The sequence below is a fragment of the Vipera ursinii genome (assembly GCF_947247035.1).
Source record: "Vipera ursinii genome assembly, chromosome: 2".
NCBI classification, from domain to species: domain Eukaryota; kingdom Metazoa; phylum Chordata; class Lepidosauria; order Squamata; family Viperidae; genus Vipera; species Vipera ursinii.
In genome coordinates, this window is record NC_139513.1 from 135,752,075 (window position 1) to 135,777,411 (window position 25,337).

The 25,337-nt window shown below is 40.8% G+C and overlaps 1 protein-coding gene across 1 annotated transcript in view; it reads left to right on the forward strand.

Annotated features, from left to right (window-relative positions):
• The first annotated feature begins 5,681 nt into the window (after nucleotides 1-5,681).
• Nucleotides 5,682-25,337, forward strand: part of SMURF2 (SMAD specific E3 ubiquitin protein ligase 2) — a 100,544-nt gene continuing 80,888 nt past the window's right edge. The window contains exon 1 of the mRNA XM_083355451.1: nucleotides 5,682-5,938. Within this exon, the coding sequence (XP_083211577.1) occupies nucleotides 5,887-5,938 (52 nt within the window). The 5' untranslated portion in view covers nucleotides 5,682-5,886. The remainder of the gene's footprint in view (nucleotides 5,939-25,337) is intronic.

A 25,337-nucleotide genomic window follows, 5' to 3' on the forward strand; every position in this document is an offset into this window, starting at 1 on the left:
CCGAAATTACATCGATAAGAATCTTGCACGGGGGTTCATACAACCAGCTCGCTCGCGGATGGCAGCACCAGTTCTTTTTAGGGAAAAGAAAGATGGGGGCCTGCGTCTTTGTGTGGACTACCGGGGGGTCAATGCAGTGTGTGTTGAACATTTGTATCCACTGCCTTTAATGAAAGACATGTTGTCCCACCTGGCTAAGGGGAGGGTGTTTACCCGCTTGGACTTACGCGAGGCCTATTACCGGGTGCGCATCAAGAAAGGAGATGAGTGGAAAACGGCGTTTAACTGCCCATTGGGCAGCTATCAATTCCGCGTAATGCCCTTCGGACTCCAGGGAGCCCCCGCCGTGTTCATGCAACTAATAAATCAGGTTTTGCATGAACATTTATATAGGGGGTGCTCGTGTATCTTGACGACATCCTTATATATACGGAGACGATGGACCAGCACGTTGCCCTTGTACGCCAGGTTTTGCGAAAACTCCTAGACGCACGGTTGTACGTGAAACTATCAAAATGTGAATTCCACGCGTCTCGACTGGACTACCTGGGCTACCGGGTCTCAGCGGCCGGGATTGCCATGGATCCCAAGAATGTGGAGGCTATATTGCAGTGGCAAGCCCCGGGGACCAGACGACAGCTACAGAGCTTCCTGGGGTTTGCCAATTTCTACCGCCAATTCATACCATCTTTTGCTGCAGTAGCTCTTCCATTAACAGACTTGCTCAAAACTAAAAAGTTAGCGGTGAAGCCACGACCAGGGTTGCGTGTAACGTGGACCATAGAGTGTCAACGGGCCTTTGAGACCTTGAAAGGTTTGTTTACCCAAGAGCCCATACTGTTGCATCCCGACCCAGCAGCACCATACGTTGTACAAGCAGATGCTAGTGACGTGGCGGTCGGAGCTGTTTTGTTACAACACAACAGTAAAGGCGCATTGCAACCTTGTGCTTATGCGTCCAAAAAACTGTCGACCACCGAACGCGCCTGGGCTATCTGGGAAAAGGAGGCCTACGCCGTTCGGTGGGCGTTGGAAACATGGCGGCATCTCCTAGAGGGGGCAGAGAAGCCTTTCGAAGTGTGGACAGACCACAGAAACTTAGAAGCCCTACAGTCCCCACGTAAGTTGGCCCCTAAGCATGTACGGTGGGCCCTGTATTTCAGGCGGTTCAGGTTTACCCTGAAATATGTTCCGGGGGGGAAGAATTTCCTGGCGGATGCCCTCTCGCGGCTTCCGCAGTATGACAACCAGCGGGAGGAGGTGGTGCAGGCTCTTATCCCACCTCTTGTCCCAGAGATGGTACAGGTTGTTCAGAACAAGGGCGTGGAGGACCTTGTACAGCAGCTGAAAAAAGCTCTGGTGGGAGATGACTGGCTACAGCGACACCCGCGGCTCCTAACCCGGCGGAGTGACCTGGCCTGGTATGGGAGTAAGGTATATGTACCGCAAACCTTGCGAGAAACTGTGCTTTATAGGTGCCACGACGCCAAACAGGCCGGACACCTTGGATTCCTGAAAACCTTGCACCTTGCTAGACGTCAATTTTGGTGGCCAGGGATGAGGCGGCAGGTCAAAGATTACGTCCAGCGTTGCCGTACGTGTGCTATGGCCAAACCCCAGCCCGGGAAACCAGCGGGGCTTTTACAGACGGTGGCAGACCCTAACCGGCCCTGGCAGGACATCGGGATGGATTTTATTGTGGACCTACCAGAAAGCCGGGGATACACTGTTATCTGGACCGTAGTTGACCTGTTTTCTAAACAGGCCCATTTTGTCCCGTTGAGGGGTTTACCCTCGGCCCGGCGTCTGGCCTGGCTATTCATAACCCATGTGTACCGCTTACACGGGGCGCCTAGACGCATCATATCGGACCGGGGAGTGCAGTTTACCGCCAGGTTTTGGCGTGAATTCCTCCAGTTCATCGGGTCGTCTCAAGGATTAAGCTCGGGGTACCATCCCTGCACGAATGGTGCTGCTGAACGGGCCAACGCAGCGGTGGAGCAATATCTGCGCAGCTATGTCTCGTACCAACAGGCAGATTGGGCCGATCTACTGGCGTTTGCAGAAATCGCCCACAACAACGCTGTGCACAGTAGCACCGGTCTCCCACCGTACACGGTGGTCTCTGGCTACGATTTCCCTCCCGTACCCGAGTGCGACCAAGGTTCGACTCTCCCCTGTCAACCCCAGGAGTGGATACTGCAAATCAGAAAGGCCTGGGCAGCAACCAAGGAGGCCTTGACCAAACAAGCCGGTATCGTAAAGGCCCAAGCAGACAAGAAGCGCCAACCGTTCTACACCCCGGGGGTTGGGGATTGGGTGTATTTGTCTACAAAATACTTGAGGTTGCAAGTACCTAGCAAGAAGCTGGGCCCTAAGTACATAGGCCCTTTCCAGGTCACCCACGTCATCAATCCAGTCACGGTGCGCCTCCGGCTGCCTAAGTTCCTGGGCAAGGTGCATCCCGTGTTCCACGGTAGCTTGTTAAAACCAGCTCCCGCTCCTGTCCGGGGGGAGTCAGTGACCCCGGGGCCCGTGAGCGATAATCAATACGAGATACAGGAGATTCTAGATTCTAGAATACGGAGGGGGCGACTGCAATACTTGGTGCTGTGGAAGGGATACCCGATTACTGAGGCATCCTGGGTGGCGGAACCGAATGTCCAGGCCCCTAGGTTAGTTAAAGCATTTCATCGAAAGTATCCTGGCAGGCCCTCGGGGGGGAGGCGAAGGGAAACTACTGCTCTCGTTAGAGCATGCCTAACTCCTGTCTTGCTTTCCAGGAAGAGCCTTGGTAGGAGGGGCCGACTGTCAAGCCCTTTGGGCTCGACATTACAGAAGGGACCGGGGGAGCACGAACAGAATGCCCCGCCCTGTCCAGCCGCGCCCGAACTCACCAGCTGATCGGCGGGCGAACGCCGAGCCCGCAGCAGCATCAGCAGCTGAGAGGCGGCCGGAGGGCATTAAGAACGGCCGAGACGAGCCCGCACCGGCAGGAACGGCTCTGGGGCAGCTGGAGAGTAACGAGAACAGCCGAAAGGAGCTCGCGTCGGCAGGAACGGCTGCGAGCCAGCTGGAGAGCGCTGTAAAGGAGCCCGCTGCTGCACGAACAGCTGAGAGGCGGCCGGGAATAGCTACGCGCAGCCGCGGGGAGCTCGTACTGGCACGGAGAGCCGGGAGGCGGTTGAATACGGATGTTGACGGTTGCGCGGCCCCATCGGCTGCGGGACGTTCACACGGCGCGGCTGCGGGAATAATACGGGGCGCTGGGATGGTGGAGGGGAGCACAACGAGGACTTTTGATAATGAGGGAGGGGGGTGCTGGGATTGTACCTTGCTTCAGGTTATATGGTCCACAGTAGCAGGGGAAGAGGTAGGGTGTGGGGTGACGGGATTGGGGCGGGGTATTTACGCAGCTCAGGCGGATGCTGGCCTGCGCGGGGAGAGGGTGGGGTTTAAGGGTGGGGCTGTTGCCTAATTATCAGCAGAGTATAAAAGGTGCGTTGGGGGTGAGTAACTCCCAACGCTGACTTTTCTATTGCTTGGAAATCCTGACATTAAAGGTGCTCTCTGCAAGTCCTCCGTACTTCGTCGTGATTTGCTTGAGTGTTTGTTTTCTCGGCGGAGACGAGAGTTTGACACCAGGTCTTGCCCAGTCTGTATTTGTACCTTTGGTTTTTCCTGCCTAGATGTAAGACTTCGCTTTTCTCCACGTTGAAACTCATTTTGTTGGATAGGGCCCATTGTTCAAGTTTGTCAAGATCTTTTTGGATCCTGAGTTGCCTTCTGGGGTGTTGGCTACTCCTGTCAGTTTGGTGTCATCTGCAAATTTAATGAGTGCCCCTTCAATTCCCTCATCTAAGTCATTGGGTTGGAATGCCTGATCTAGCCTAATATTGCTTGTATGCTACTAGCTTTCCAAGGTTTCCAAGGTTTTTAGCAAGCCATACTACAATCTTCCTGAAGTTAAAACAGCAGAAATGTATTTGAAGTTAATTCCTGATTACTATACAGGTACATCCATATTATTTTTTTTGGGAACTGCACATGTCATTAGCCAATGTCATCATCTCAGATCCTTTTAAACTTCCCTGTCTAACCTACAACCCTAATGGGCCCCTATCCAAGATTAACCAATCATGGTCTTATATAGTTTTGAACTGTTACTAGTCCATAAAGTAGTAGCATCTACTCAGCCTTCTCCAGATACTGAACCACAAATCCATTCTTCGTTTACTACTGACCATGATATATTGGCTGATATTGAAGAAATATAGCCAATCCTTGTATTAAATAAGTAATTCAACATATCAAGCATTAAATATGGAATATTCATTCAAGGCACAAACTCCAGATTTTGCTTTTTTACTCTATATTTGCTGAATTATCATTTTACTCATGCTCTGCCAGGCGAAATAGTTACAGGCAAATACCCCAAACCCATTGAACTAAAGAATGAGAACAAGATCTATGTGGGAATTGTGAACCCAAAGAACATTAGAGGACCATGTGTTTATTACAGGTAGTCCTTGGCTTACAACTATTCATGAATGTTCCGAGTTACAACAGCACTGAAAAAAGTGACTTATGATTATTTTTCACACTTATGACTGTTGCAGCATCCCCATAGTTGCGTGATCAAAATTCAGACACTTGGCAATTGGCATTTATTTATTAGGTTGCAGTGTCCCAAGGTCGACCTTCTGACAAGTAAAATCAGTAGGGAAGCCAGATTCACTGAACAATTGTGTTATTAAGTTAATAACTTCCATTGCTTAGCAATGGAAATTTTGGTCTCAATTGTGGTCTAAGTAGAGGATTATCCCTATGCTAACAGGCTGACCCTCACTCAGAGTTCCAGCTAATACTGTAGTTTCCTCATCTTGTTTCACTTACGAAAATGAGTGAAATTCCCAGTCTCTTGGATCTCGGATGGAAGTGATCCTAATTTCACTGATCAACTTGAGTAACTATAGCCACCAAGAGTAAATATTGGAAGACTTCACGAGTGACATCACATCGAAGACTGGAAATTTCTCCAGGCCAAAAGCACAAATCTACACTCAACACCTCTCGGGTGCCATAAACAAAAGTGACCTCTCTCTGGGGTTTGAGAGGGAAACGTTGGGAAAAAAAAATAAGCCCGAAATCCGTGCAGTCCTCATTGACTGAACCCCTGGAGCCCAGGCATCTCAAAGGCGAAGGGGGCTTCCCCTGAACTCGGGTCAGGCAGGCCCAGCGGCTTCGCCCCAGGGCTCTGTGGGTTACCCTCCCTGGGTGTGCTGGGGTCAGTCCTCGGGGCTCCTGGGCCTGACTGAGGAGTCTCGCCCCACTTCTACAGCCAGGGAAAGCCTGTGGGATGCCCTGAGGGACTCCCTCTGGGCGTGACGAAACCAGGATTTTGCTCGTTGCAGCTGGGAGAGCGGCTCTAAAGGCCGGCGGCGGCGGCGGCAACTCTTCCTTTTATAACAGCCACACATCCACCCTCTGAGTCAAAGCTGCTCTCTCGGCCTCTCGCTTTGTTGCCCTAGCCGGCTGAGCCTCGGGCAGGGGGCGGAAGGCAAGGCGGCTGCGTCTCTTCTTCCTCCTCCTCCTCCTCCTCTCTTCCTCCTCCTCCTCCTGGCGCTGCCCCCGCTCATGGCGACACTGGGCACATCCGGGCTTTTCTTTCTTCGGCGGCCGCCGCCGCCGCCGCCAGCGTCGCTTCTGCTGCTTCTGCTGCTCTGAGCCGCGGCCGACCCGACTCCATTAGCGGGTCCCGTCCCCCCTCCCCCGCCCTTGCCTGCTTGCCCGCCTGCCCTCCCGCCCTCTCCCCGCAGCGTCCCTGGCGGGGAGGGCCCGAGAACGACGGCGGCGCCGCCGCGTTCCCGGAGGATCCACGGTGTCATGTCCAACCAGGGCCCCCGGAGGAACGGGCCCGTCAAGCTGCGCCTGACAGGTGAGGAGGGCTCTGCGGGGCTCCCCGGGGCACACGCGTTGCTGGGCCCGCCAAGGGCGCCCGGCCTGGGGAGGGACGGGGGGGGGGAGAGAGGCGGCGAGCCGGGAAGGGGCGCCGCGGCTTGAAGGAGCCCCGCGACCTGGGAGCGGGTTGGGGCGGGGAGGGAGGAAATGCGTGGGTCGTGCCGTGGGGCGGCGTGGCGAGGAAAGCGCGGCCCGGCTTTGTTTCGGTGGGAAGGGGGAAGAGGGTCGCCTTCTCGGGGGTGGCGGGGCGGTGGTCGGCGAGGGCGGGAGAGGAGAGGGCCCGGCGCAGGGAAGGAAAGGGGAGGCGAGGGAACTCTTCCACCCGGGTGGTTGGCGAGAAGAGACGAGGAAGAGCTCGGAACCCGGGTGGGTCGCGTTTGCGCTGAGCTGAAGCGAACGAGCTGCTTCGGTGCCTTTGAGATTGAACCTGGGGGCTCCCGGACTCCCCCGAAAGCTGCCAGGCCTCGGGAGAAGAGTAAACTCTTCACCCCACGTTTCTGGGCCGAGGGGCTGGAAGGGGAAGGTCGGCGGGAAGAAGGGCTTGGTGTGTGCCGCGGAAGGAAAAGTGAAATCCTAGAGTCGAACTAGTTAGTAGACGCCGCAAAGACTTGCTGGGCTGGTTCTTCAGAAAGGTGGAAAACAATCCCGGTTTGAACCGCTAGCGTGAGCGGGACGACGGGACTCTGCTTTTCCGCGGTTTTAATTCTTACTCTGATTCTACTATTTGCGGGATTTAAGGGGGATTAATTAAAGCCAGTAAACGGTTTATGCTGTGTGAAATTAAATATTGCAACGCTTAGAGGATTAAGCCCACTTGAAGGTTCGGTCTAAGTTCCCAAGTTTTTGAGCGTAAACTTGAATCGGTTTTTCCGCCTCTTTGTACTCTTTGTTTTGATGTGCTCTGCTGCTTGCTCTCTTGAATCAACCACCATAAGGAAGGTTGTGTAGGGTTACCTGGGCATAGCTGCTTATAGGATGTTGTATGGAATGCAAGCGTAATTAGATTTTTCAGAACATTTACAGTTTACATGGATATCTCGAGTAGATTAGTCCTGTAATTTAAATAAGCAAACCTTCCTTACCTTTTAATACTGCAGTTTGTTTGTGCTTTAGTTTAAACAAAATACACTATGCGTGCTTTTGGTGGAACTTGGCCTCAATCCTATGTAGGATTGTACTTAAGAGGGACAGAAGCATATAAAAGAACATAAGCAGTAGCTTTATTTACATTTTGATATTATAGCAAGCTTTTAAATGCCAATGTATTATTATATATTTTGAAACATTAAAAATGTAGGCTTGTTTTCATTTACAGTATTACATGTGATTGTTGATAAAAATATTACATGTTTATATTTTCTAGTAAATCTGCAATCCATATTTTACTCAGTAAGTTAATTCCACTGTGTTTAGTAGAGCTTATGACAACTGTATAGTGGAGTATAACCCCCAATGTAATATAATTCTGTTAAAGTGTTTTATATTGTGCTGTTGAGATTATGATGTTTAACAAATTTTGAATTTGCATATAAGAATTTTGTAATGCTTATGTAGTAAAGGTTTTTGGAATAACTTCTTGATATTACTAAGCTATCATACTGCAGAACAAATATATATTTTAAGCTTTAAAAACCTGCTGATGTGAAAGGGGAAAAATATTTTTAAGCAATTGTTTTTGACCTCTCTATTTCTATTTCAGTTTCTAATTTTTCTATTACATGCTAATATATGTGACATTGTTCATAATACCCTAATTAAGAGATTAAAGGAAAATCAGATTTTCATTTATTTCAAGAACTCATTCAGAAGGCAAACACTGCAGTTAATTTAAGAGGTGCACTTTTTAAAGTCAATGTACTCCAGTAGATCTTGAGAACCTTGAATAAATAATAATATTATGTTGGAGGTATCGCAATTTGGTTGACAGAAGGCAATTTTGTAATATTCTTTGAAAACAAAATAAGAGAATTGATATATGATTACTAAAAACAGAGAAAATATTTGACACTGGAGAGGATACATCACTTGGCTAACTATTTAGTCTGCACATAATGTCTCTTTTTCCCATAGTCTCTAGGGAATCTTTAGCACAAGATGCTTTGGAACAATATTTAAAGAAAAAAAATGCTACTATCATATTTATTTAGAAGTAAGCAATAAAGAACTTTAGGGCTTCTGAATATAACATATACAGCTGTGGACTGTTGAGTTTTTAAGGCTTTGTAGAGTGCCTTAATTCCATGCTTCCTCCAGTTTGATTTCTCATCCTGATTAAAAATTTACTTCCAAGAATTTTTGATGCTAAAATTATGCAGATTTTAAATATCTGAAACTACAAATTTAACTGGAACTGTTTAAATAGCTATGTACTATCAATGTGTTTAGATGCTGTTTGCTCTAAGAATCTGATTTCTTTGTACTATATATATTTAGATTTCATAAACTTTGGAATCTCTTGTCTAAATTATATAACAAACGTAATAAGTATTTCAAATTTATTATCTCTGAGTGTGATGCTACAGTCTGAAAAATTCTTTGGAAAAACTGGATTCAATTAGCTATTTTCAGGACATAAACATTAAAGGTTCTAACTAGAAATGTTGTTGTGACTGACTTGATAAATTACAGGATGTTTGATGCTAGTCCAAGAATTGATTTGGACCTAATGCCCAAGTACTCTTGTTCATTTTGAGCAGCCAAATAAAATATTTAGCTTAGGCCTGATTTAGAAGAAAAGGTTGATTCTCTGTGAGACTTTTAAGAATGTTTGGCATATCTTTGCTCTAAGTGTTTAGCAATTAATATATTACAGAGATCTAATTTTACAGAATATCTTTTCATAGTTATTTTCCATATTAATTTTGTACAGTTGAAAATTGAGTCATTTGTGGTAACTTCTTTCATTTATCAACAATATATGGATATATTATTTGTCAGACATCCTATCACAAATTGTTTCTGCTCGTCCTACCAGAACCATCATGGTGACCATGTTCTGGGTCCCTTCTATTAAGCAGTACCATCTTGTGGGACCTAGGAGTTGAGCCTTTTCTGTTGCAACACCTGTTCTGTGGAAGAGCATCCTCTCAGGGATCCAGATGGCCCTCACCCTCTTGGCCTTTTTTAACTCAGTAAAGACCTGGTTACTCTCTCAGCATTTCAGCCAGCTTGTTAGGTGACCTTGTTGGTTGCTTTATTATGGCTCTGATTGTATTTATTAAAACTCTGATTGTAAGACAGAATGATCTTTTTTTGATCACTGACATGTGATATATTGATTAATCATAATAATTTGTTTTTAGTTAATTGAAGTTTTTTTTATTTTTTGTTTGTCACCTAGAGTCAAAGTAGTAATCATATAAAAATTATTTAAACAAATACTGACACATATTAGGATAAAAATTAGTTTCTTCCATCAACTTTTCTAAGCATGACAGTAGTATAGTAATATGGGTCAGGGATTACTAAAGTCATTTGTCTCATATAAATTAAAGTCGGAAAGGAACTGGATGTTTTGAAGTGTTAATTTTGGATTTCCTTCATTTCTGAATAAGGGAAAAGACTCAAATACTTTCTTGTTTAAATATAGATTTATTTTGCTTTCTGTACTGAGTGATAGCTGAGAAATAATTTTTTCAGAGATTACAGGTGATTGATTTCTAGAGCTATTAATCAAAATGCATTATGCACTATTCAGATTCTCACCCCTTAACAGATTATCACTGAAAAGAAAAAAGGCAGCAATAGTTTTAAATAAAAATAGCTATGTAAAATACTTATACCCGAATCATAGAATTTCATGAACGAGACAAAAAACTGCTGGATAAAAGCTTTATCTGCATTTAAAAAACATCTAGCAGTATACTAGATGGCTAAATTAAAAAACATCCAGGAAGAAAGCAGTGGCAAACTACTCTTGCATACTCGTCAAGAAATTAACATATAGAATTTGAAACTGACTCGATGTAGACTATTTTTAATGAATTACAGATTGTTCTTCATGTATCAGTCATGAAAATTCCACAGAATGACACACCAAATAAACTTTAAGGAAGATGCTTCACATATTATTTGCATAATAATTTGAATGAAAGCTTGTTCTATCAACCTAATGCTGTAGTTTAAATGTTTTGGATCAGAGTATGTATATTGCTATTGAATTTATGGATTCACAAAGATGCTGAATCCAAATTATAATAAGGAAGTACCTGTAATACCATAAAATTTAATAAATACAATACACAAGTGGAGCATAACAATATTTTGTAGTAATTAAGGTAATGATGAATTATGGGAATTATATTAGTCTCTCCTCTCTTGTTTAAGGATGTTTCTTGAGAAAAAAATCAAACAGAAGCTGGTGGCCACATTATCAGCACTTGTGAGCAGTTCTGATTTTTATCTTGTATTGATACACACGAACTAACATATAAACCAAATACGGTAACTGAGTAAAAAAAAATTCTAGAATTATCTGGAAAAAATGAGTTGGACATACAGGAAAATAAAACAACAAAACTGCACTCAAAATTTAAAAATACATTAGTGTCTCTTGGAAATTGCTCTCAAATTCTTTTTGGTTATGCTTCTTGAAAACAACTTGTGTTTTCAGTCTGTGACTGTTTAAATTATCTTATTTTAAGAAATAGAAGATTCTTAAGTATGATTTGAAGCAAGAGTTGAAAAATTGCAAAAGGTAATAAAATGATCAAGGAGCTAGAAATAATCCTTACGAGGAAAACAGAATGAGTTTGATTGGGAATGATAGAAGTGTATTAAATAATATGCCAGGGAGAAAATGGTAAGAAAAATTACACTAGGACTGGAGATGTGAAGAAATTCAGGATAGATAGAAAGTATCTCTGATAAACCATTCCAACATCTGTCTCTGTGCTGTCATTGTACAGTGATAAGTAACAGCAATTCTGGAATGCATTTATTTCTTTGTAATTTTTTTAGAACATCCTAAATAAGTAAGACTCAACAGTGAATAAAAAAGCATGAATTAAAAGCACAGTAAACAAAGAAAAATGATAAATCTGTGCATGATCAAGTTGGCATAAAGGCACAAAGAGAATTGCAGCGTTGTTTAAAAGTTTGTGAATCTTTTTGAATTTTCAGCATTTCTGCATAAACAACAGTGGTGTGTGTATACAGCAGGGGTATAAAGAGAAAGCCACTACTCTCCAAAAAGAACATTGCTGCCCATCTACAGTTTGTATAAGACCATATGGATGAGCCAGAAGGCTATTGAAAGAATGTTCTGTAGACTGATGAGACCAAAATAGAACTTTCTGGCTTGAATGAAAAGCATTCTGTTTGGCAAAAGCAAACACTGCATTCCAGCACAAGAACCTTGTCTCATCTGTGAAATGTGGTGGCAGTATCATGATTTGGGCCTATGTTGCTGCATCTGGATCAGGACAATTTGATGTCACTGATATAAATTCTAAACTATCAGCAAATTCTACCAGAAAGTATGTGTTCAAACTGAAGCTCAAAAGAAAGTGGATCATGCAGCAAGACAATGATGCAAAACATACAAACCATATGACTAAGAACTAAAGAATGGTTAAAGCAGAAGAAAGTTAATGGCCAAATCTCAATCATGACCGTAACCCTATAGTAATGTTTTAAAAGACTTGAAGTTTTAAAAGACTTGAAGTTCATGTGAGGAAGCCCAATAACATTCTTGAGTTGAAGCAGTTCTATAAGGAGGAATGGACTAAAATTCCTTCAAGTCAGTGTGCAAGGAGATCTACACTTATCAAAAATGTTTAGTTGCAGTTATTGTTGCTTAAGGGTGGGGGGGGCACACCAGTTACTGAAGGCAGAGGTTCACATGCTTTTGCCACATACACAAATAAGTAGCTGTGGTGCCGCAGTGGTTAGAATGCAGTATTGCAGACTAATTGTGCTGACTGCCAACAGTTCAATCCTCACCGGATCAAGGTTGACTCAGCATTCCATCCTTACTAGGTCAATAAAATGAGGAGCCAGATTGTTTTGAGCCATAGGCCGACACTGTAAACCACGCAGAGAGTGCTGTAAAGTGCTATAGAGTGGTATTTAAGTCTATATACCACTCTATAAGTCTAAGAATTGAATAATTTTCCTCAACAAATAAATGAACGAGTATATTTTTGACTCATTTGTTGAATTGTGGAGAACAGTTCACATTTTAGATTATATTTATACAGAAATATTGAAAATTGAAATAGTTTCACAAAGTTTTAATTATTGCATTTCTGTCTTGCAAAATATAGGGAGAAAATATACCTCTGGAGAATGTGTTCTAGACTAGAGCATAGGGACTAGGATAGAGAATGTCTGGCACCTCACCCATATCTCATATACTTTTTGCTAGGGAGAAAACATGCTCTTTTAAAAAGTTGGTACATTTTGTTAGGTGCTTGATAGATCACAGATAATGTTTATAGATGATGACCATTTATCTGTTTTTTACAAACTCACATCTGGATCAGAATGCGGTTGGACTACTACAGTGCATTCTATGTAGGCCTGTCTTTGGAAATAACTTGTAAGCTGCAGCTGGCACAGAAGCCAATGACCAAAATGCCAGTGGGGCCACGGGCTACTGCAGAATAGCAGGAATATTAAAGTCGATGTATTGGTTGCTACTAGCTGCCCATTTCAAAGTGTTGGCTACCAGCTCAGGGATATTAGTGGGTTTCCTCACATAAACTGCTCACCTCAAGTCCTTCCACAACATTTCTATGGCATTAAGGTCTGGTCTCCAAACTGGTCTTTTAGGTCTTCCAATGGTGCATTCATCATCACTAAAACTGAGTCCATCCATGTTGTTGGTCATCCTCTTCTCTCTCCCCATCTTTCCCAGCATTAAAGCTTTCTTTAAGGAGCTACTGTAGGTCTTTGCATAATATGCCCAAAATATGATCATTTCAGCCTGCCATTTGTGCATTGATTGAGAACTCTGGGTTTATTTGTTTGGTGATCCTCTTGGCTTGCATGATTCTGATCCTTATAAGTGGAGAGATATCATGGTATTAGAATATCTTTTCCCAGACCTTGATGGTTGCTTTACCAAGTGCTAGTCTGCACTTTACCAAGTGCTAGTCTGTATTCTTTGACTGCTTGTTTCTTTATTGTTAATGGTTGATCCTAAATGGCAGAAGCTGTCTACCATTTCAATATCTTTGTCAATTCTTAGATTACTTGTTTTCCCTGTTTGCATTTGTTTGTTCTTTTAATTCTAGTCCCATTTGTTCACTGTGCTCATTGAGTTTTATTACTAAGGCCTGCAGATCTTTTATATTTTCAGCTTTCAAGGTAGTGTGATTGGCAGAGAGAAGGTAATTGAAGTTTCTGCTCCATTTATAAAACCATGTTTATTTTCTTCCAGTCCTGCACCCCTTAATATATATTGAACTTATAAGTTGAAAAGGCAAGATAAAAGTATAGTACCTGGAGACTGCAGAATAGAACAGAAAAGAACTGGTGAAAATCACAAAATACAAGATCTACAAATAGATGTAATACTGTGGCAAAAGAAAGCAAATCTAGTACCAACAATAATAGGCACCTGAGATGTATTCCCAAAACAGCTGAAGCACCACATGAACACCACCAGCATTGACAAAGTCACTCTCGGTCAATTGCAAAAGGCAATTTTGCTTGGGACAGCTTACATCCTGCTAGGATACTTTTCACATCATTAAACCACATTTCTCTGTCCTGGGGAATAAAAATGGATAAAAATGCCAGATCCCGTCTGAACATCAGGCGGACTGTGTGGCCAACAATTATAATAATGGAGAAGATACATCCTTGTCACAGTCTTTTGCCAACTTGGTGTCAGTCTGTTTTACCATGTTCTGTCCATGTTGTGGCTTCCTCATCTGTAATAAGTTGCTCATGATGAAATGTTGTGAGATTCCTAGTGGGATTCCTGTTCCCATGGTATTCTTTGGCTTTCTCAATTACCCAGCATGCATTAGTGTCTCATGTTCTGCAGTGATTTCTAAAGCCAGCTTCCTGTGGCATTTCTTTTTCTCTGTAGGGCTGTAATCTGTGTTTGATGATCGTAAGTATTATTGGCCTTGTTGTTGTTAGCTGCAAAGTCGTGTCCGACCCATCGTGACCCTATGGACAACGTTCCTCCAGCCCTTCCTGTCCTCTACATCTTCTGGAGGCCATTTAAGCTCACGCCTACTGCTTCAGTGACTCCATCCAGCCACCTCATTCTCTGTCGTCCCCTTCTTCTATTGCCCTCAATCTTTCCCAGCATTAGGCTCTTCTTATTGGGCTAGCAGCATGTGAAATTATTTTATGATAATTTACACACCGGTAAATATTTTTGTGGTATTAGAACAGCTCTTCCAGTGTGTTGCCAATGTGTTTTCTAGATTTGTTGACACAGCTTGGTTAGAGTCTCTACTGATACTTCTGTTGCTTGCCATTATTTCTGTGATTCCATCAGTTCCTATAGCTTTCTGATTGAGTAATGACCAGAGTGTTGATCTAATTTCATCTTCTTGCATTAGAAATTTTTGTAAAGTAGGGAATATCTTTTAAGATGACTTAAATGTTGACACCTCTACTGTACTATGTTTTAGTGTACCTGTTCGTCACAGTTTGATCTCCTTTCAGTCATTTTCTGTCTGTCCACTGGCATCCTTTAGCATACCTATTTGTGATTAAACCTCTTTTTGAGTTCAGAAATCTTTCGAAAGAGTGTTCTTGTTTTTTCACATCTGTTTCCCTCTTCAATATCTTTACAGATATTGTAATAAAATTACACTAAAGCTGTTCATGACTTGTAGTCATTATAGTTTTACATTATATCCAGTAACAGAGGCAATGTGCTTCTCAGTGCTGGCTGCTGGAGGAAGAGCAGCTGGAGGTAAGAAAGGGCTATATTTATGTCCTACTTATAGACTTATACATGTCAGGTTGGCTACTGCAGTGTACTTTCAAAGAACTTAAATTGTCTTTGTGTTTCTTCCCTCCAGTGAAGCAACTAGTTTTTCTTGCGTTATTATGTATCAGATAAAATTCACTAGTGATTTTCTTCCCTTGCTAGATAACAGGTTCACAACATAGAGATCCCAGAGGCTTATAAAGACTAGGAAAAAAATTGGACTTCCTGTTCCTGTTTTCCAGCGAGCAGTCTGAAGATTCGGAATGCCAAACTCTTCGGCTGGAATTTCTTTTTTGGGGGGACCCTAAGGGGCCAGAACCCACCCTGAAGGGGTGAAATGAAGGAAGGAAATCCCAGGGACTTAGGAGAGACGGCGGTCTCCCCTAACGATCCAGGAGAAGCCTCCCAGAAACCAACAGAAGAAAAGGCTGGCTAACTCCATGTCATGTCATAGTTGGAGACAACGGAAGTCATAAGCGTTTAAACTAAGCAGATTTAAAACAGCATGCTTGAATCTGGGTAAGAATATTGATTTTCTCTATCCTACCTATTTTCCTGAAGGAGAAAGTCCCAAAAATAAGAGATCTCCGGAAAAAAAAGGAGGGGGATTTTACTCCTTCCTTTTGGTTACCGGAAATGGTGAAACTTACCCTTTAAAGAGAGAAAAAAAGACTAGAAAGACCTGAAAAATGAGCAAACGCTGACATCTACTGGTGGGTGAGGATTCTTTTTTTCTCTGACTTAGAAAATGCAGCTGTGTAAACAAAGTGAGAGTAACAAATCTTAACCAATGAATACTTCACAAAAGGAAACATATGATAAGTGGCAACAATTTCAAGGGACAATGATTTTAAACTACAAAGAAATACAGAACAACCTTGAGAGTATGAATCAACTTATCTCCAAATTAATTTCACTCCAAGAAATTTCCCAGGAAAATACACTAGTGATGACTGAACAAAATTCTGAGGATAGAAACTTAAAGATGGAACCGTATAAAATAAAAAAATCATGATTTAATTCAAATAGGAAATATTTCAACACGTCCAAACAACTCTGAAGATAAGGAAAAGAATGAGAAAAAATACTTTACAGGGAAACGAATGATGCAGCAAAACATACTGATTAAGAAAGGCAATGGCCAGAGAAAAAAGACTAAAATGGAAATCAAGAAAATAAATGATGGGACTTATCAGAGAGAATACTTAAAAAAGAAACATTTGTTTGAATATGGCTAAAAATGGAAAAGCTTTGGAATATATTACTCTTAGAGAGATGAATTTTCTTCTTCTTTTTGTTAACAAATACAATAAGAAACATTTGTTTGAATATAGCTAAAGAAATGGAAAAACTTTGAAATATATTACTCTTAGAGGGACAAATTTTTTTAGTTAATACAATGTTTTTTCCTTCTGTAAAAAAAAGTTGAAATGATTTAAATAAAGCAAACAGTTATTTAAATGTGACGATAAAAAAGCATAAAAATGTAATTTGAATGAGAGTTAAAGGATTAGATGATTAGATCTACTGAATGGAATGCCTAAAGTTTAAATAAATTACATTCTCAGCTATGGTCAAAAAGAATAAGAAATTGAGGGAATAAATATATATTAAATTAGGGATACATATTTTAAGTTATATGTTATTGTATCTCAGTGATTTTGTCTTTTTTCTTTTTTCTTTTTTCCTCTTTTTTGTCTCTTCTCTATTTTTTTAGTTATTAAGAAAATATAAAAGTATGAGAGGGCTTATATGGAAAAAATAGAATTAAATCCACCAATGTAAATGTAGTTAATTGTTGAAAAAATTGTCACTAGTAAGAATATTTAGAATTTGAGGGGAGAAATAAGCTGAAATAAGCACGGTAACAGGATTTACGATAAGGCAACTAAAATGACAACTAGGATTATTGGAAAAACTATATACTTAATCGTTGTTAATCAAAATAATGAGAATTGTCTTAATCTAATGTTTTGCAAAGAAAGATACTTTGGGGAAAGGGGAAATCAAATGAAATTAACATATGGAATATAGATTATAGAAATCAATTGTTAAAGATTGTCTTATAAATGTTACCCAGACAACATACTGTTTACAAATTACTGAATGATTTATGTTACGTTAAAAATATCAATAAAATATATGCAAAAAAAACCTTAGGAAAAAATAGCACCTCTGAGCATCAGTTATGAAATTAACAAATTCTTAAAGACACTGGTTAGCCAGAAAAAAGATTGTATTGAAACTAATCTTGAGGGAAGTTAGACTTTGCAAATTTCCATACTTTCTATACCTGTTCAAGATAACTCCACTGTTTGTTTTACAAAATCATTTTTTTTTGTTCAGGAGTCTGTAGGGCCTAGCTCAGTGATGGCAAACTTTTTAGAGACCGAGTGCCCAAACTGCAACCCAAAACCCACTTATTTATCACAAAGTGCCAGGGGTGCATCAGCATTGTGGTGCCCTCGGGGGGGGGGCAGGGAGGTGCCTCTGAGAGCTGCCTCTGGCACGCAAAAACCAGGGGTGCAAAAATGGGCTACCGTGCTGCAAGGTGCAAAAATGGCCACTGCCACGGCGTGGGGTGCAGATACAAGGTGCTGCACCACACAAGAATGGGGCAGGGCTAGTGAGTATCATGCAGGCACTAGCCCTGCCCTATTTGCAGCGCATGCGTGCTCGTGGCCTCGTGCGTGCATGCATGCATGTAAAATGCTTTCTCCTCCTTTTTCTTCCATTCCACCAATCGACAATGGTTGTTGACCTCTGCTCTACTACCTCTACTCGAGCTTGCTAGTCGGCCGCTTCGCCTCCTTTGTGCTCGGCGAGACTCCTGCTCTGGGTGGTGGTGGTAGCCTGATGGACCTGCTGCTGGCAACGGTGTGCGTGTCAACAGAGAGGGCTCTGAGTGCCGCCTCTGGCACGCGTGCCATAGGTTCGCCACCACTGGCCTAGCTGTATACTGGCTTGTTATGTTTTTTTCAGCCTTCTGCTAAACCAGAAAGGGCAATAAAATTAAAACTGCTATATTATTGCCAGTTGAATAATTTAACCTGGTTGTGCAATTTAAATAGGCACAGTGATGCTGTACCTATAGTATCACTTTAGGAAGCTCAGCTTCTGCCAACCTAGCAGTTCGAAAGCTCGTAAAAATGCAAGTAGAAAAATAGGGACCACTACGGTGGGAAGGTAACAGCGCTCCGTGCGCCTTTGGCATCTAGTCATGCCGGCCACATGACCACGGAGACGTCCTCAGACAAGCGCTGGCTCTTCGCTTTGAAACGGAGATGAGCACTGGCCCCTAGAGTCGGAAACGACTAGCACGCATGTGCGGGGGAACCTTTACCTTTACCTTAAGTAGAACAGTGGCAGATGAGACTTCACCAAGGATTGGAGGTAGCATGTTTATCAGTTAGAAAGACTCCGTTTATTTTTGCTGTTTAGTTGTACCTGGCTTTGCCTCTGATACAATGGGAGAAGCCTAACAGATTTTACATACATTGCAGTTGCCATTGAGATTATGTGAGTTTGAGAAAATGCTACTTTAAATTAATACAGCTAAATATGACTTAAGCCTGTCTTATTTATGAGGTGGTGATGAGATAAAAGCAGTGCCAATGGAACGTGGCAGAGAAAAAAAAACCTTGCCAGGACATGTTTATACTGTGGTTGGGTAAAAGTGAGGAAAGGCCTAGGGTCTTAGGATAGACTGAAGGAAAAGATGCAAATTTAAATGGATTATGCTTTGCGTTACTAAAGGGTGGGAGGAAAAAACTATTAAATTATTTTTAAAACCATAGAATCCAATAATAGCAAAACTCTTATTAAGTATTCTGTGTATGAACTGTAAAGGCAAAGGCATGTGAGAGCAGTGCTTGCTAACCTTTTTTGATTATGTGCCATTGAATTGGTGTTTAGCTCTGTTTCCTCAAAATGCCACTTTTGCTTTCATGGAATACAACAGGGGAGACCACAGTTTGTACGATTCTAATATTTGTAGGTGTAGAAAATTCATTGCATCAGAATATTGTTTCCAAAGGTTTCATTGCTATTCTATTGCTAGTCTATGGCAAATTTTTGACTGCTGGTTCATTTATTGGTGATGGTCAGTTCAAAAAAGCAGAAGCTACCACTTCAATATCTTCACTATCATTTCTTAAGTCAGTTGTTGTACCTGTTGTCATTAGTTCATTTTTTAAATATTTAATCCTAGAGTTGTTTTTTATTGTACTTTTCTACATTCATGATTAGAGCTTGCAGATCATTTACATTTCCAGCTATCAAAGTAATCTCACATTAATTAGAGCAGGTCCTTGGCATTTCTTCCTCCAGTTTTAAAACAGTGCTCATCTTCTTCCAGTCTAGTTTCCCTCCTTTTAGCATAAGTTAAAAATAATGAGAGAACACACAGCTTTAGTTTTGATGACCTGGAGCCTATTTGTTTCACCATGTTCCGTCTAGTCGGCAGCTTCCTGACCTGTGTATGGGTTTTGAATCAGGACTATGATATGCTAGCACTTGAAATTAAATATATTGTATGATAGTTTGCATACTCCACTCATATCTGAGCTGTTTCACCAGTGGTTTTTCCATATCCTTGAAAAAATAATGTAGTCAGTTTGATTTTTGTGTACTGTATAGTACTCCATCTGGTGATGTCCATGTACAGTATATAAACTTTGTTTTTAGTTGTTGGAGAACTGTGTTAGCAATGAAACAAATCACTGGATTAATAGAATGACATTCTCCTGCTCGATTTCAATTTCCTATGCCATATGGTGCAATTAAATTTTCCTTCATATTTCCGACATTCCAGTCTTTTAACTACAAACAGCATATTTTTCTTGCATGTTTTATTGATTTCAGATAGAATTTGACCATGAAACTCATTAGTGTACTACTCTTCCACATCGATGGTTGGAGCATTAACTTGAATAATCATGAGATCAAAGGACTATCTCATAATCATGAGATCAAAGGGATGTTACAAAATTTAATAGATGCTATTCAATCATTGATGCGTTGTACACAAATACTGCTCTTGCTATATCCTTTCTGACTACAAAATCAACACCATTTGTTCTTTGTTTTTCATGTCCTGAGATATAAACAGTATAGGTAGTCCTCAACTTACAATCATTTGCTTAGTGGCTGTTTGAAGTTACAACAGCACTGAAAACAGTGACTTATAACTGTTTTTCACATTTATGACCATTGCACCATCCCCACAGTCACATGATCAAACTTTGGACACTTGGCAACTGGCATGTATTTATGATGGTTTTATCCTGGGGTCACATGGTCATCTTTTGCCACCTTCTGACAAGCAAAGTGAACGGGGAAGCTAGATTCACTTAACTGTGTTACTAACTTAACAACTGCAGTGATTCATTTAAGGTTCTAAAATGGGGCAAAACTGACTTAATTGTCTTGCTTGGCAACAGAAATTTTGGGTTCAGTTGTCATAAATCAAGGATTACCTATATGATTTTCTGATGAAAATGTCCAATTCCTGTCCATTTCAACTGACTGATGTCTAAAATGTCAGGGTATACTCAGTTCATATCCACTTTTTTGTGTTGACCTTTTCCCCTCTTCATACCTCTTGCATTTTCTATGCTATTTTTGCAGCTTTGGATCTTTTCCTGCATGGCAACATGAGCAACTAGAGATCTCAAAGATTTTTATTTAGCTATGTTATAAACACCATTAGTATTCTGACAAATTCTCAGCTCTTCCTCAATAGCATATTGTGCCATTTGACCTGAAAGGCACTCATCCAGAGCTATATTGACAATAGTTTTACAGTGTCTGTTCATATGGTTTTCTTGGTAAATAGAGGCTTACCATCGCTTTCTCCTTCACAATATGAAATTATATGTTTGCTGATACCATTACAATGATCATCTGTGCTAGTATTTTCATGTATTGCTGTTGCCTAACAGGTGCCTGCTTGATTTAGCTGGACAACTGACATGGCTTTCAGGTTTTGAGTGACCCTGCTGGGATTTTATATTGTTGATAATACATTCTTGATGTACACTGTCAATATTCTTCACGTATTCCTCCTTGGAACACCACAATGAGCAGCACAACAGGATTTCAGGGGATTTTCTAACTAGTTGTACATATTGTTTCTAAAGCATTGTATTAAGATATTTTGACATAAGCATTCTGCACTAGCTTAAAATTTCTGCTTCTTCATATTCTCACAATGCCAATAGGGTTAAAGAAACTAATTTTATTCTGTCTCAGCTGCGGTGTGCTTAACATGGTTGTGTAGCTCTTGTTGCTTGTTATTGCTCATTGGAGGAAACTCTTGACCCACCTCATCTTTCCTTCTGATATCTAAACTAAAAATTCTAGAAGGAAAATGCTGCGATGAAGATCTTGCAAGTCCTGTTTCATAGAACAGGCTAAGAGAACTGATGAGGAATTTACAAGATCTAAAGTGTCTTTTCAGGACTGGTCTAGCCATAGATCAGACCAATCAGCCCCCAGGATACCTGGCTATAGAGAGTGGAAGCCAGTCAATCTTCTCAGTTGCCTGTGGTCTTCAGACCACCTTGCCTCTTAAGATGCTAGCCATAGTTGCTGGTGAAATGTCAAATAATCTCTTGTCTAGACCAGATTTAGATATCGGCCAGGAAAGTCTACACCAAAACTTGGTTCAGAAGTAATTTTTGGTAGTTGAGATTCTAACATTTTGTGCTGCATTTTTATATACATATGCATAATTATCTTTCCTATTTTAAGGTTTCAGAAAGCGACAGGCTGAAAAGTACAGTAGATAGAATCATGTTTTTTGTAATAAAAATCATGTGTATGGGAAACTTGATCAGAAAGATTTTAAGATGTTAAAAACAGCAGTTGAAAGCAGCAGTTTGCTCCTTGAAGAACAAAGAATGGCTATCTGCATGCATCTACAGAATGCATATACCTTGGTTTTGACTCCCGGTGACTGCCTAGACTAGTCCCTGCAATTTTCTTGTTAAGAAGTCAGAATTGGTTTGCTATTACCTTCGTCCTGGGACTGAAAGTGACGCCTGCAGCCGGCGTCAACTTCCCTCCGCCCAGTACGCTCCCACAGAGAGGGCCTCCTCAGGGTGCCACCGGTCAAAGAATGCCGACTGGTGGCCCCCAGGGGGAGAGCGTTCTCTGTGGGTGCACCGGATTTATGGAACCATCTTCCGGTTGAGCTCCGGATGGCGCCCGATCTCCGCTCCTTCCGGCGCGATCTTAAAACCCATCTCTTTAAACAAGCTGGCCTGGCCTGATGGGATGGGGTGGGATTTTTATAAACGATTTTAATTTTAAATTTGTATTAATTTTATGGGCATTGTTTAATTATGTTTTAATAATTTTAATTTTTGTACCTAGTTTTTATGTATTGCCCTGTTCACCGCCCTGAGTCCCCCGGGAGAAGGGCGGTATATAAATTAAATAAATAAATAAATAAATAAATAATTCAGGTAGCTTCATGCCAAAGTGGAACTAAAACTCCTGATTTCTAGCTTGGCATCTTAACCACTATACAGTCTGCTTTTCATGGGCTTATGAATGTAATAAATGTAGAGGTTTTGCCATGAGCGTCTGTAAGAATTCATAATACCTAGCACAGTTTATTTTATGACTTAAAGCTCTGTGCTTTTTTTTGGCCCTTTAAACAGCAGAAATATTTGGAAAGTACAAATTATAGTGATGATCTGGTGACAGTGAATTGATTGCATGGATACAATTGAAGGAAGAAATGGTGATGCACTTAATAAATACATTTTACACTTTTTCTAATCTATATCATTATTATTTCATTTTAATCTCTGAGTCCGGTTTTCAAAATCCCACATTTTGCTCATTCCTTAGAAGGAGTAGGAGTTAATCATACAGATAAAAGGTGTGTGGTTAGATTAAGTATGTTTCTTTTTTGCTTTTGTTAATAATAGAGTACTTGAGAATTTTCCCACAGATATATAGTGTAGAATTCACACGCAGGAAATACAAGTCCTCTTTTGATTCTTAAGCAGAATGTTTAATGCCATGTAAATTTTAGCCTCCAGGTCCCTGCACTGTTTAATGTGGTATGGATTGCATAGTATTTTGTATGAAGCTTACTAATAAAATGCATGTTAATATATTGGGGAAGTATCTGCAACAGTCTTTAAATGATCAATATTGTAATACTGATTTTATTACATTTTTTAAATTAAAGAGTTTTAAAAAAATTTTTACAATACATATCCCCAAAACCCACCCACCCCAAACCACCCCCTTCCCCCCCACTTCCCAGAGCTGAATACAGGGTTATAGATATAACAATCATATTCTAACTAAAATTATCCATTATAAAATTAACCAAATTCATAATGTGCTTTAACTCCCCTTTAACATAGATACATTCAAATTATTAAAAACATAATAATAATAACTTAAACAAAAATATAATCAATACTAATACTAAAATTAATAACAATATCCCTCTAAAATCTACTCATAAGCTAAGTGGAACTTTTTAGTCCCATATTTATTCTGAATATAATCTATCCATCTTCTCCAAACTGAAATATATCTTTCTTGTGAATGATCCTTCAAATAAGCAGAAATCTTAGACATTTCTGCAAGATTCGATACTTTAAGTACCCATTCTTCTATAGTAGGCAAACTATCCTTCTTCCAGTATTGTCCCACCAGTAACTGTGCTGCTGTTATCAAATTCAACATCAGATTGGTTTCTTTAGTATCACAATCTACAACAATACCCAATAAAAACAATTGTGGAGAAAACTTTATCTTTCTCTTAAAAATCTTTTGAATGTTCCACCAAATTTTAATCCAAAAAGCTTTTATATTTCTACAAGTCCACCACATATGAAAATAGGTGGCATCTAAACTACCACATCTCCAGCATTTAGACTGTAGGTTAGGATACATGTTAGACAACTTTTTGGGATACAAATGCCATCTATAAAACATTTTATAAAAATTTTCTCTTAAATTTTGAGCCTGAGTAAATTTAACATTTCTAACCCAGATTACCTCCCAAATATCCAATGGAATTGGTTCCTGGATATTTTGTGCCCACTTTATCATACAATCTTTAACTAATTCCGTTTCCGAATCCAATTCAATTAAAACATTATATATCCTCTCTATATGTGCACAATTTAAATCTCTAATTTGTTTTATTAAGTTTTCATCTGTAGTTGTGATGCCAACCTTCTGATCCAGCTTCCACCTAGCTTTCAGTTGGGTATATTGAAACCAAGAGTAACTTATGTTTTCTTGCTTTAACTCATCTAATGATTTTAGTTGCCAATTATTGCCTTCCAATCTAAGTACCGGTAATTCCTTATAGGAAAACATACCCAAACTCACTCCCATAGATACGCCTTCTATCATGTGTCCGGATGATTTTATTATAATTTGATATTAGATCTCTTCGAAATTTAAAACAAAAGCATAAAGCCAAAGTTGGAACTAAAAATATTACAAGATAAACTATGAGAATGGGTTCAAAAATATGCTTATAACCTTTTAAAGAGATAATGAAGACTCCAGTCCCCTTAATTCAAAGGGTATATACTAAAGACGTAGGGCAGCCAAGTGTACATATGTACAATGGCTATAGGCAAGCCTCAAATACTGGCTAAAGATTGAAGTGGTAGGAAAGCAGAGGGTTGGAAACTGACTGTGGTTGCAATCAGAAATGGATTTTGTGGAAAACGTGGCTGCAAAATCTGTTTTATTGAGCTAAGAAATATAGCATGAGGCACTGAGTAGGCTGTTCCAGCCAGGGAACAGACATTGCCAACTTCTTCTAAATCTGTTGTTTCCACTTGGGCTACTAGGACTCAGCATGATGCTGGTTAACGTCAGGTTTGTCTATTATAAACCTTGCCCATCCATGATTTGGTGATTGAAAAGCAGGCAGATCTGATGTTTATTATTGAGACTTGGCTGAGGGAGAGCACTGGTGTTGCCCTTAAAGAAATTTGTTCTGTTCAGTTTCAGGTCCTGCACCAACCTTGATGCCAGAGCTGAAGAAAAGGGATGTGTTGATCTTATTTATGGTCAAGGTTGCAGTTCCAGAGGTAGCTGGATATGATTGCTTGTTTGTTCAGTTAGGTCTTTTGATGTGCTGGCTGCTGCACTGCTTGTTATGATCTCTTGCTGAGCTCCTGGACCTGGTCTGTGACCACCATCTGTTGATATTGGGGGACTTCAATCTCCAGTAGAGCACAGGAGTTCATGACCTCCATGAAAACCAGAACTTGTCAAAGGTTATCACGGTGTTGATGCATGTGAACAGTGAGATCTTTTATTTTCAAACAGTTGCTATGTCATGGGGAGGTGGAGGGTATTACCATCTTCCTTTGTCATGGCTGTTCCTGATCCAGATGTGATTGATTATTCATTCCCTACTTCTTCTAGAGAGCTGGACCCTTTTGGATGATTTGCCTCATAAGCATTTGGATTTGTG